General features: G+C 46.9%; 1 protein-coding gene across 4 annotated transcripts; it reads left to right on the top strand.

Annotated features, from left to right (window-relative positions):
- Positions 1–1,701: 1,701 nt before the first annotated feature.
- Positions 1,702–13,016, top strand: BAG2 (BAG cochaperone 2). Of its 4 annotated transcripts, none has more exons than XM_063330283.1 (4): positions 1,702–1,975; positions 8,643–8,747; positions 9,785–10,219; positions 12,680–13,016. In XM_063330283.1, the coding sequence occupies exons 1-3, from the start codon at positions 1,717–1,719 to the stop codon at positions 10,183–10,185; spliced, it is 765 nt and encodes a 254-aa protein (XP_063186353.1). In that variant the 5' UTR covers positions 1,702–1,716; the 3' UTR covers positions 10,186–10,219; positions 12,680–13,016. The 4 variants fall into 4 exon arrangements, with proteins under 4 accessions (XP_063186353.1, XP_063186352.1, XP_063186354.1 ...); XM_063330282.1 differs by lacking the exon at positions 12,680–13,016 and adding an exon at positions 10,700–10,931; XM_063330284.1 differs by lacking the exon at positions 12,680–13,016 and having other exon boundaries at positions 8,638–8,747; positions 9,785–10,693.
- The last annotated feature ends 367 nt before the right edge of the window (positions 13,017–13,383 follow it).

Raw genomic sequence — 13,383 nt, 5'->3', positions numbered from 1 at the left:
GAACCTGAAGCATGAGAGATTCTGTGTGAGTTGTTGGCGCAGTTGGTACGGTGGGCACTTGCGAGAGAGAAGGTACCACTTCGTATGGTCAAATTAAATACAATCTTGGAACAAGTAATTACCAGATGTAGATCCGCTACCTTGGCTACCATGAAATAGATAGATATATTTTTTCTTCCTGGCATAGAAAGAGAACATTGAGCACTTTTCAGTAAACCTTTTTGTATCGTGGACAGTGACAGCTGGTGGAACAGCTTCTTTTCTGCAGGTGGTCAGGGGTGTCTTACAGTTGGCACCAGTAAGATGTGTGATCAGTGGCAATATCTCAAGTATCTTAGTTTTAGGAATTCTGTTCAGGTTCTGCTTACAGTAAGGGCTGTCTCTGGCTTAACTTTTCTCCAAATTTTCTCACCCCTCAAACAGGCTTATGGATCTTTAAAGCGTTTCTTGTTTTCCTCCTCCTATTTCTTGTGTTTTCAGATGTTTCAGCTTTGTAGCTCACTTTTTGAATAGCTTTATATAAAAATAACAGTGGGGTGGTGGTGGGACTGCTTGCTTGCTTTAATGAAAGAGCAAACCAATGAACCAGCCACACAGAACGTTTCTGGAAGGCACATCCTCATACTAGCTGCTACCACCTCGAACTGAGTTAATACAGATATTGAAAAACTTGTTCCTCTTCCCCTAGTGTCTGGTTTACACGGAATCACAGAATGGTAGGGGGTTGGAAGGGACCTTCAGAGGTCATCTACTCCAACCTCCCTGCCAAAGCAGGTTCACCTAGAGCAGGCTGGGTTCAAATATCTCCAGAGAAGGAGACTCCGCAACCTCTCTGGGCAGCCTGTTCCAGGGCTCTGGAACCCATCAAAGGAAAGTTTTTCCTCATGTTCCTGTGTTCCAGCTTGTGCCTATTGCCCCTTGTCCTGTTGCTGGGCTCCGCTGAAGAGCCTGGCCCCATCCTCTTGACACCCAGCCTTTAGATATTGGTAAGCATTGATGAGATCCCCTCTCAGTCTTCCCTTCTCCAGGCCAAACAGACCCAGGTCTCTCAGCCTTTCCTCATGAGAGAGGTGGTTCCTTCCCTTGATCTTTGTAGCCCTCCACTGCACTCTCCCCAGTAGTTCCCTGTCTTTCTTGAACTGGGGAGCCTAGAACTGGACACAGTACTCCAGATGTGTCCTCACCGGGCCCGATTAAAGGGGGAAGATGACCTCCCTCCGCGTGCTGGCCACGATCTTCTTAAATGCGCCCCAGGAGACCGTGGGCCTTCTCGACCACAAGGGTTCCCTCATGGTCAACCTCTTGTCCACCAGGCCTCCCCGATCCTTCACTGCAGAGCCGCTTTCCAACAGGTCAACCCCTAATCTGAGGTACTTCTGGCTGGTCCAGGTTTTGCTGGGACGGGGGACAGTACATGGGGTCTCCCCGCGGCCCAGAAAGCTCTTGGGGGGCAGCAGAGGCGCCGTATGGCGCCTCTGCTGCCCCCCAAGAGCTTTCTGGGCCGCGGGGAGACCCCGAGGTGTCAGGAACGACTTGTCCCCCGTGGGTTTAATCCCCCCCCGGGTGTCACCACCCTGATGACTCCGGCCTGCCACCACCGCGGCCTCCCCTCACCCCCCACCCCACCCGGAGGCGGGAAGCCGTGAGGCGGCGGTCCTGGCGCGGAGGCGGGGTGTCCTCAGGCGTCCGGGGAAGGGGCGGGCTCCTTCTTTGGCCATGAGCGAGTTGCCGGCATTCGGCCGCCGCCTGCGGGACGCGGGGAGGGAGCGGCCGCAGCCGCAGCGAGGATCCGCCGCCGGCAGCGGGCGGGTGCTATGGCCCAGGCCAAGATCAGCGCCAAGGCCAGTGAGGCGGCGGCGCAGCAGCAGCAGCAGCAGCAATCCGGCGGGCAGCTCCGAGGCCGCTTCTACCGCTCCACCTCCATGGCGGACCGCTCCAGCCGCCTCCTCGAGAACCTGGACCAGCTGGAGCTCAGGTGGGACCCCGGGGGGGGAAGGGGCCGCGGCCCGGCGCTGAGGGGACCGGGCAGCCGCCGAGCCGGTGGCTCCTCAGGGCGGGAGGGGAAGGGAAGGGCGCTGGGGTGAGGCTTCCTGAGGTAACCGAGGGAGGAGGGATTCCCCCTTCGTCGGGGGGTAGGCTTAAAAATGGCAGCTGCTGCGCTGAGGCGAAGTAGCGTGGCCTGGAAAGAGGTGAAAAGAGGAATATGGGGCGCATTAAAAAGAGCGTGGCCAGCAGGTGGAGGGAGGTCATCTTCCCTCCTCTGCTCTGCCCCGGTGAGGCTGCTTCTGGAGTACTGTGTCCAGGTCTGGGCTCCCCGGTTCAAGAAGGACAGGGAACTACTGGAGAGAGTCCAGTGGAGGGCTGCAAAGGTGCTTAAGGGAACGGAGCAGCTCTGTCATGAGGAAAGGCTGAGAGACCTGGGTCTGTTCAGGCTGGAGAAGAAAAGACTGAGAGGGGATCTCATCAATGCTTATAAATACCTAAAGTGTGGGTGTCAGGAGGATGGGGCCAGACGCTTCTCAGTGGTGCCCAGTGACAGGACAAGGGGCAACAGGCACAAGCTGGAACACAGGAAATTCTGTCTGAACGTGAGGAGGAACTTTACTTTGAGGGTGGCAGAGCCCTGGAACAGGCTGCCCAGAGAGGTTGCGGAGTCTCCTTCTCTGGAGATATTCGAACCCAACCTGCTCTAGGTGAACCTGCTGTGGCAGGGAGTTTGGACTAGATGATCTCTGAAGGTCCCTTCCAACCCCCTACCATTCTGTGAACGTATGAAAATAGACATTATTCAGGGAAAGCGCAAAAGACTTTTTTACGTTTGTTGACCTTTTCGGTGCGGGGAGTCCTTAGCGAAGAGGGGATGGTGGGTTGCTGGTGGGGCAACAGTGACATGGCGTGTACAAACTCCATGGTGGATGGTGTCTGTTGTCCTGCACAGTAGCCCCATATCCCCTCTCCCGCATCTCTTGGGCAGGTGGTTCATAAGAAGGTGCAGGAAAGCTGTGGGTAAAATCTGGTGTCGTTCGGGCTCTGGAGGCTCTTGGAAGCCTTTAAGCCGCAGTGCTGAATGCTGAAGCGTGAGGCTTCGTGTCTCACGCACCTCCCTTTGCACTTACTGGTCCAACTATGGATGTACTTGTTACCCATGTTTATGTCCACCTCCTCTCTGAAGGGTAATAAACCATGTAACTATAACGTGAATAGCATTGCGTTCGGCAGCTTAGGTGTGTTTTTCCCAAGTAATTGCGAATATGATGTGTATTTCATCGTTGCACCAAGACGTGTCCCATCTCCTCCTGCTGCTTGGTGTTCCCCAGAGAATCCCATTTGATTTTTTTCCCAATTCGGCCGCATGAGAGATGATTCCTTGCCTTTAATCAACTTCTTTGTCCTCTCAACTCTGCCTAATTACACGGTGTCCTTTCTGAGGTGGATGGATGTGTGGGGTGCCGTGGGTGTACTACTGATTCACCTCCTGCTGGTACTGTTTCAACACGCCCTTTCCTTCATTACAGCTGCATATTGATCAGCAGCTTTCACAGAACCACCCAGAATGTTTCTAGGACTTTCCTGTAATTAAAAGAGCTCTGTGGGATATAGGAGTTGTGTTTTCCCCTTTCTGCCTGTATTACTTTGCATTATTCAGGAGTGGACTTTGTGTGCCTTTATATTAGCCTTTCACTTAGCTTGATTAAATCTCCTTGAAGTCCTTCGCAGACTTCTCTCAATTTGACTAAACAAAATCACTGTCTGCAAACAAGTCTCGCTGCTCACATCGAGGTCTAGTGCATGAATGTATAATCACAAAATGAGCATCAGAATATGCAAAAATGTGTTTTAAATTTGCTGAGCAACTCTGAAACAAAGCAGACAGTTTGGTTAACCAGAAACTAAACCCCAAATTAAACTTCTCGGTTTGCTGTGGGCCTTTCAGACAGCCATAGTTCTAAATGTGGAACAGTTATGAAAAAAAAAAGAGTCAAACTAGTTTGATTAAAGTCGCTCAAGTCTTACTTATTTTCCATGCACAACTAATCAACGTGCCTCGTTTCAAAGTTATTTGAATGATGGGAGGAAGAGCTTCCACACTTCTTCCTTCTCCAGCTGGTTTAGTTAGCTGTAGACCCTAATGTTGTAAATACAATAAGTGAAAATTTGTCAAAGTGAACTACAGGCTTTAATTAAACCCCTCGACAGTCCTCAGTTCTCAAGTTGTTTAAGGTCAGCTGAACCCCGTGGCAACCCTCATCCCATCGGAAATGCTCTGGTTCAAACAGCCTTCCCTTTCCCCCCTTCCCTTACACCACTAGAGCTGCTTTTCCAACAGTAACAGGGTATTTTTGTACCTCCCTGCTAGGTGTTTGTGGGGGGAGTTTTTTCTGTAGGGAAAGTGAGCAGAAAAGAGGGATTAATCTGGCTGCCGGGGTGCGAGCACCCTAGCAGGGGCGGCAAGGGGGATGGATGGCACGTTTGTCCCTTGTAAGGGCTCGGACCCTGGTGTTGCCCTGGCTGCTGGCAAATGCCAAGACATCCCGGGAGCAGCTGGAAGCAGGACCAGAGTCTCTGTTTGTGAGTCACCATGTTCTGGTGGTTATGTTAAGTGAACACGCAGTGCTGGGTGTAATGATACATGAGATAAGTCAGACTCTTGCGGTTTTTTGTTTGGTTGTTTTTTTTTAAATCTTAATTTTTTGTACTTTTGCTCCTATTCTCCTTCGGAACAACCATGTTCCCCCACATATTTGTATGTTCATGGGACCGCTCACCCGAGAAGGGAAGCTCAGTTTAAGCAGCTGAGGATGCTGGAGTGAAACCTCCTGCCTTGTCTCCGTCCAGTGTGCTCAGCTCCGTTTCAGGAAAAAAGCTGCACCGTCTTCAGATGTTTCTTATTTCCTTTGAAAACTTATCTGCACCTCCAGCACACAAGCTTTAATAGTGAGCTATTTAAGTCAATGAGTAGTTTAAAGGACGGAGTTATTGCAGCTGTCATAAGAAAGCGGGTATCGAGTTTCTCATCTGGAAACAAAAGCACAGGCTGGTCCACCTGTTCCGCAGGGGAATGCTCTGCTCATGTCAATGGTATGTAGGAAAGAAAGGCACTGCGCAGCTAATCGCTCCAGACCAGGAAAATTCAGAAGTAAGGAATGTTTTTTTAGTCTTAGGTAATGGATGGAATATTTAGTTGATGTTCAAAGTGACAAATACAGTCCAAGTTAACATATGATTGGATGTTTTCATCTCTTAGAAAAAGACCATACTGCTGCATCGAGATGATTGATAATTGGGCATTAATATGAGTTTTGTGTTCTCTTTTCCTTGCCTTCTGTTCTTTGGTTGGTTGGTTTTTTGAGGCTTGGACTGTGTTTCCACCCTTTTCCACATCAGTCACCTCTGCTAGAGGTTTATCTCTTCCAATCTTTTCTTTTTTTTTTGTCCCCCACCCCAAGAAAGCCAAAGATTTACACAAACCTGTGACTTTAAAGCACATTTTAGGACAGAAGTTACAAGAGCTGACCACAAGGTGTGGACCTCTTGCGGAGAGTGAGGAGGGAAAGGAGTGCAGTCCCTGCCAGGGGGCCAAGGTCCCTCCCTGGTTGTGACCTGTGGGCCAGAGGAGCCAGCAGGACCCACCGCAGCTTGGGGGCAGGTGGCCACAGGCCTTGGTAGAAGCTGGAGAGATAAAGTAGGGTGCAGCTGTGCTGGGTATCTCACCCTGATAAAGCCCCCCTGCATCTTCTCTGGAGCACTAACTGTTTTCCTGAAGCAGGTGTGAGTGGTTTGTTTTTTTGGGGTTTTCCCCCCTAGAGTGCTGTTCTGAAATGATCCTGTCCCCTTCTTGTGACCTCCGTGGGATCCAGGTCCACAGCAGCGACAGCTGGCTGCTTCCTCCGTTCCCTTGTCTTGCCATTCCCCTACCTTCTGATCTCCTGCTCGCTGGCTGCTCCGGTGCTGCCTTTGTTGCCAGTGTGCTGTGTTATCACACTGTGCCTCCACCCTGCCCTCAAGAGGTCTCTGAAACCCGAGGAGTTTATTTTTTAGGGTTATTTAGCCCCATGTCACTGCTAATAATGGGTCAGGATGGAAATTTTTAGAAGGGATAGCAGCGGAGTGGGGGAATCCTGACATGCTGCTTCCCTGTCCCTTTGCCCCGGTGGCAGGAGCTGCTGTGCCTCCATGTGCCGTTACACAGTGCCAGGGTAGGTGCTCATTTTGACTGCCGTTTATGGAAGCAAATACACTAAAACTAAAATCCCAGTGGATTTTAGTTGCGTGACACCCAGTATTGCAGTTGAAAAAGTGGTTAAAATAATTCCTAAGAAACAACTATTGCAAATAAAATAGTTCTCAAGATTTGGTTATATGACTTTCTGTAAAACAATGTCAATCCAACTTCTAGCTGGTAAATTATAGGGGGGTTGGGTTTTTTTTTTTCAGTATACAATCATTAATTCTGATCATTTGGCTTTTAGGTCCTACCAGTAGCTGGCATTTGGAAGCAGTGATGTTTCAGGCACTCTCTTTAGAATTGCACCAATTCAGGACACATCTCTGCAATGCAGTTTTTCCACATTCTTCACAGGACCCAGCAAAGCCTGTGGAAATCAGGGATTGTTCCATATATACCTATAGTTTTTAAGTTAGTACAACAATATGCCGAATCAGATTTAAAAACACTATTAAGATTGAAATTCTGCCCTTCCAAATTTTAATTTTAAGTTTTCCAGCGGTCACAATGCATTTTTTAAATTGTGAAAATACTAGTTTATTTTAAAAAGGCATGGTGAGGCATTTATGAAAATATTGCTAGACTTCCTAAATTACAAAGCGCAGACATCTGAAGTATGAAATGACTCCACCTGCCTCGTTGCTCTTACTAACCAGTCCAAAATAATAATTAAAAGTATTTGCTGTCGGCAAGAATTTGCATTGCATTAACTTTTCCCACTCCTCCTCAGAATGAACATTAAAGGCAAGGCCTGAAGCTTGTGCTTTCACTGCCTAAATTAGGCTAAATATTTTGTAAAACAGAACCATTTCGTGATCAGGCTGCATGTGAAGTGTGGCTATTTATATCCCCAAATGCTCCCGTTCTGCCTTTTTTTTTGCCCTCCTTTCTCTTACTGCTGTTTTTCTGAAGCTACCTGCCCTCAGCCAGCCTTTGAGGAGGGAGCAGCAACATTACAGCAGTAATGTTGAAGAGTGCGGAGCATCTAAGAGACTTAACAATGTTTTGGTTTGTTTCCCCTCTTCTGGCCAGGTTTAATAAACATTTTGGGATAGATGGATTCCCGTGCTGCTTACAGCAGCTAGACCTCCCGAGCTGCACATTGAAAGCATCTGAAACTGTCAGCCAGGTTCACGTGATATTCCGCTTTTCTGTGGGCTCTGGGAATGCAGAGTTGACGTTTTTTTGCGCAACTCTTGCAGCCGGTTGCAGCTTGGCAAATCCTCTACAAGCCCCTACCCTCAAGCCTCCAAGGGCAAAGCCAAGGCAGGGGGGATGTTTCCCTCTTGTCCCCAGTCTCCAGGGTAGACAGTTCCCAGATGTGCTTTTCCAGATGACTCAGCTGAATGCAAAAGCCCCCTCCTTAAACCCATGGTGGGGAATAAGACATAGAATCATAGAATGGTTTAGATTGGAAGGGACCTTAAAGATCATCTAGTTCCAACTCCCCTGCCATGGGGAGGGACACCTCCCACTAGGTCAGGCTGCTCAAAGCCCCATGAACTAAGGAACTGGACCCTGATTTCTATTATGGCGTTTTCACATTGCCCATGGCCAGATGGGTCTGCCCCTGTGAGCTTCAGCACAGTGAACGGGACTGGAGTAGGGGTCCTGTTTCGGGAGAAACCAAGTTTCCTGCTTCCCTGGAAGCCCAGAAATAGGAGCTGCTCCCACAGAAGCTTCCTTCCCATGTGAATCACAGCGAGCATCGCTCCATGGAAAACACCAGTGACCATGGGGGCAGGCGGTCCAGCATCTTCTCCCAGCCACCAAGGCACGCCAGGGGAGGCCTTGTCACGTTAATAAAAGTGTGTGAGCTTTGTCCCTCTCGTCTGTTTTTTTCTCCTCGTGAAAGGGGTCATTTGGCTTTGAGGCAGCGTTGGAATTTTCCAGAACGTTTGTTGCTTCGTAGGTGGGTGGCAGTGGTTCTGTGCTGCTGGCCTGGGAGCGGTGGGTAAGCCGGCCCTCCTTGCTGCAGCCTTCCCCCCCAAGTTCCCTGATGGGGACTGGGTCAGTTTCTCTTCTAGTTAAGCAGCTGATAGTAATTGCCAATTAGCTACAGGACTTCTGCGATGGGGCTGTAGTACTGTCAGGCTCTGAATATCCAGACTAACCGTGGAGTAGGATCGAACAGTACTGTTGGTAAAATAAAGATCTAAGTCTGATCGAATTACTGTTGTTTTGGGGTTTGTTTTTTTCCCCCATTTGTTTGTGTTTTTAAATTACATTGAGTCTGGAAAAGTGAAGTTAAGATATGGGAGAATGTCATAAAATCAGAGAGTCTGGCTCACGGATAATTAAGAACTGACTGTACTTCTTAAGCTGGAGTTTAAAGAAACACTTCTTGGCAGCTATATAGGCGAACAGCTATTTTATTATTTAAACATCTTGTTTGGTTCAACCATGGGCAGGGTAGAGGCTTTCCGTGACGCAGCATCTGCTATGGAACAAGAGAAAGAAATCCTGCTAGAAATGATCCACAATATACAGAACAGCCAGGACATGAGGCACATCAGTGAAGGTGAGAAGCTGCTTTGCTGTAACGCCTGCAACTGACCCAAAGTCTAAACAGCCCATTCCGTAGGGAGCAGCTCCGTTTGCTTGCTCCTGCTGGTAAAGGTATGGGCGTTGGAGCCAGCTAAGGTTACTGAAGGGCCATCCATTACCCTGGGATCCCCTTTTTCTTGACTGCGTAAATTCACATGTTCTTCAGCTGGATGGCCTGCCATGACTGTCACTACTGCATATGTGACAGCCCATACTTGGTTCACCAGTTTATTTTCAAAATCGGGGTTAACATAGCTCAGCTGAGGGAGAGAAGTTGATGATGATGATTAAATATAGTTGAAAAACCAGCATTCTAATGGCTTTGACTGCTGGACAGGCATGAGTGCTACAAAGCGTACTGCCTGCAAAAACCTGATGATTAAGATCATTGTCATGATTGTACGATATATGGCTTTCAATATATTCCCTGAATCTGTGTGTTTTATAATAGGAGCTTTAAATTGCTGGCTCGTTGGCTCTTTAAGACTCTACATGTCAAATATGTTGTGTTGTATTTTAGGAAAAGACACAGGTTTTCAGAAAATAGAAAACCATATTTTTCATGGCCTCTAATTGCATCTGGTAGTCCGAAATCAGTTTTCTCTTTATGGCCTTCTGGGTACAGACTAAATCTCTCCCTTACAGAGGCACGGAAGGTCCTTAATGTGCCTGTGCTGTTAATGAACAATGTTTCCTGATAATAGTGTATGCTTTGCTTTAATGTGACGCAGCAACATTGTCTCAGCCGCGGAAGAGCATTGCTTACATTTTTAATAGAGCTTAATGCCACATTTCAAATCAGAAGATGCTGGCTTCTGTGAAATAAGTAGGACTTATGCAAATGCAAAAAAAAAATAATTTCTGGCCCCTGGAAATCTTGCTGATTGTCACTTACTTAAAAAAACAGCCTTGTTTATTGCAAAGTGGTAGGAGTTTGATTGTTTTGATGATGTTATCTGCACAGGAAACTATTTGCCTGTAACTTAGAATACTTTCTTGTTTTCGATTTAGGTGAGAGAGAAGAACTTAATTTGACTGCTAATCGTCTGATGGGCCGAACCCTCACTGTGGAGGTTTCTGTAGAAACCATCCGAAACGCCCAGCAGCAGGAATCCCTACAGCATGCCACCAAGATGATCGATGAAATTGTCAATAAACTTCTAGATGATTTGGAAGACGCCAAAATCCGCTTAATGTCGCTTTACGGTGCGTGCACATCTGACGTGCCGGCAGGACCCATCGATCAGAAATTTCAGTCCGTGGTAATCGGCTGTGCCATTGAGGATCAGAAGAAAATCAAAAGGCGGCTAGAGACTCTGCTCAGAAACTTAGAAAATTCTGAAAAATCGATCACGTTGCTGGAGCACCAGAAATCCTCTGTCAGACAGTCTTGCAACAGCAAACAGGATTAAACTACCCTCCTGGCTACTTCTGGCAAATCGCAGGGTGAGCAAACCTCCATAAAAAGCACACAGAAGCTAAGAAAAAAAAATTTCGCTGTACAAGCACATGCGTATATGCGAATGCACGCGCATCCAAGTATCTTTGATTGCGAGGTGCGAGGATTTAGTGGGTTTTGGTAGCATTGGCATTTTCTTTTGGCAATAATGAACGCTATCAGGACTTCCCCTGATACTGCTTGTTGTAATTGTGCTTCTGCTGAACTGTCAGACACCGTCAAAATCTAGCCTTTCCTCCATTCTCCTGGGTTTTGTTTTTTTTTAAGACTAAAGTTGTTTTGTCATGTAGTGAGATTTCAGCTTTTCTCTGCTGTATCCATAGCGTGTGAACCAGACTTAGGGGGACAAAAACCAAATCGTGGCAATAAATCAAAAACATTAATAAACTGTGTATTTTCATAAACAACACACTGTCATACTCATTACCATTTATCATTTTTAATAATTTGTCACTATTCATAAGCAGGTCACAATACTTCCAAGAGACAGACATACCTCCAGGTCGTAACTGCGGACGTGGAAAGTGACGCATCCATCCAAAGGTGACAACCCAGGCTAGAAATGAGCTCCAGCTCTGGCAAAGCCCCCTCCCTCGCCTGCCCCGTGAACCACCCTGCCTCCCACCATCTAGCTGTAGTTTGAGGTTGCTGTGTATTTTTTTTTTCAAAGATAATATAATAAAGGGGAATTGTATTTTATCAGCTGATGCTCTGCAAATTTGCTTTGTGTCATCATCTGTGAAGCACCAGAGCAAAACAGTTGGATTCTCAACTGGCAGGTACTATAGTTGTTTCTTGGGTAGGATGATAGTACGCTCTTTAACATTCCTTGTGTGAGTGGGTTTTTTTAAGTTTTTTTTTTCCTCTTCCACCCTCTCACTCCTAATTTCTGCTTATTATTGCCGTGCTTTGTGGCTGCGGGTCAGAAGTTGCATGTTTTAGGGTAAGCCTGGAATTCTGCAACCCCCTCCCCGCACCGCCTGTCAGTCTTGCTCTGTTCCACCAAGGGTGGTGGTCCCAGAGGGGAGCGGCAGCCTCGGCAGCTCAGCCCTGCCCCGTCTCAACTCGGATCAAAGCTCAGCTGGCGGGTGCGGGATGGGACAGAGTGACGCCACCAACCCCAGCTCCCTCCGTGGCAGCCGCTTCCTTGAGTGTTGCAGCCCGAGCAGCGCTAGCCCAAGGTGGGACCTCTTCATGCCAGGCTCCTCCTGCTCAGCTGCAGCTCTGGAGCTCCACGGGGCTAAACACCTTGAGTGTGTGCAGGCTGCAGGGAACCTGGGCCCGCTCTTCTTGCAGCCTTCAGCAGCTACGAGATGCTGTCGCTGCGTTTTATCCACACAGCTGGCACTCCAGAGGGTGCTTTTAACACAATTAATGTTTCAGCTTTGAGACTGTGAAAAGACTTTGGTGGGATTCATTCTGAAATTCCATTTTAGCAATAACTAGTCTCTTTTCATGTTTTAGATCCTTGTGAAGTTTAACAAGAGGAAGAAAAGCTTCTGGCTATTTAACAGCATTCAATCCCTCAACAATAATATACAGTGCAGGTTGTTTTCAGAAATCAGGCTGTGAAATAGTTAAGTTGAACGCAGCCTATCGATGCTTAGACTGTTCCTTCAGTATTTGGTTTTTTTAAGGTTATATTATAACCTTAATATTATATATATATTATAATAATATTATATATTATAATATATATTATAATATAACCATTATAAGGTTATTCAGACCAAAAGTGTTAAAGGTGGGTTTTTTTGTTTTCCTTTTTAGATCCTCTTCATCAATAGTTAAAAAGTATTTTTACTCTTACAGCACTTTCACAGGCCTGTGTTTGTTCCAAAGACAAAATGAAGTGACCAAAACATGGTTATCAACAGCTGAGTTAATAGCATCGATTCAGCTTATTTGGGCCTAAGTTACTGGGTTTTATTTTAAATTCTTTCTTCTGTTTGTCTTCTACTTTCTGAAATTCTGTGTCATCTGACGCGCAGGGGTCTGCAATACATCCATCACTACCCTCTCCTGTGCTTTACCATTGCATACTGACGTGCTGCATCTATTAAAGATCCCATAGATCTGAACAATCTAATTTAAACACCAGCCATACTGTCTTTAGAGTTTCTTCCACAGTCATACCCGTAAGCCACAGCAAAAGACATCTACTGAGCGTTTTATGCCAGTTTCATAGTGGCTATCATCTTAAACATTTATCATTGTTAAAGTAACTCAAAATAGCTAGTTGGCATCACACATGTGACAGAGATCAACAAAGCACAGATTAAAGTTTTAAACTTTTTTTAAGTGCTGTCTGTTGTCAAGAATTACATCACAGTAGACAAGGCTCCACAGGCATTACGACAGCTGGGACAAAGAAGGTGTAGAAAAACCAGTGAACGTGTGGTCCCCTTATCTCCTGAGCAATAAAATAAAGCTTATGTTCTTCTCAGCATAAGCCAGTCTTGGAAACGGGACATCAGTGAGCACGAACCATTTCCTCAGAGACGCCAGAGGTGCCCAGGTGTCTGCAGCGGGGGACAGGCAGCAGAAGCCATGTGAAACGGCCACCCACCGTCCTGATGCTAAACCCGATGCAGCTGCACAGTACATAAACCCCACCCCTCGATGGTGTCAAAGCTTCGGCTTTCTGTGTGCAGTTAAGCACTTCCCTGACCTAAAAATACATGACCATAAAAATGGGAGTTTTCTCACGTCAAGATTTTTTTTTCTTGCCTAAAACATTGCTTATTAATCCTTACAGGGGTGTTAAGCAAGAAAACTGTTTTTTCTGCGTGCAGAACTGCATGCAAGAGGAAGCAGGAGTGTATTAACTTTACAGATTACTGAGATAGATAGATAATGAAATCACAGAATGGTAGGGGTTGGAAAGGACCATCTGTCCAACCCCCCCTGCCAGAGCAGGGTCACCTAGAGCAGGCTGCCGTGTTGCATATCACTAGGACCTGGGTAAAGAGGCAGCCCCAGATGCTGTGGGTTGTGTCTTACTAAAAAAAAAAAAAAAAAAAAAAATCAGTGTCTAGTCACCCGTTTCTTTTCAGAAGATGCATCAGGCATCTCTGATACATTAGTAATATTTTAATGGCATTTGCAATGTCCACGAGCGTTCGCTTAAACCTTCTCACTGTAAGAGCCA

Source organism: Chroicocephalus ridibundus, chromosome 3 (assembly GCF_963924245.1).
Source record: "Chroicocephalus ridibundus chromosome 3, bChrRid1.1, whole genome shotgun sequence".
In the NCBI taxonomy this organism is placed as follows: Eukaryota; Metazoa; Chordata; class Aves; order Charadriiformes; family Laridae; genus Chroicocephalus; species Chroicocephalus ridibundus.
This window is presented reverse-complemented; position numbering and strand designations above follow the sequence as displayed.

Coding starts and splice junctions, on each gene's coding strand:
- BAG2 (XM_063330283.1), top strand. CDS start 1,717: ATGAGCGAGTTGCCGGCATTCGGCCGCCGCCTGCGGGACGCGGGGAGG. Junction 1,976..8,642: donor CTGGACCAGCTGGAGCTCAG/GTGGGACCCCGG, acceptor TGGGCAGGGTAG/AGGCTTTCCGTGACGCAGCA. Junction 8,748..9,784: donor CATGAGGCACATCAGTGAAG/GTGAGAAGCTGC, acceptor TTTTCGATTTAG/GTGAGAGAGAAGAACTTAAT.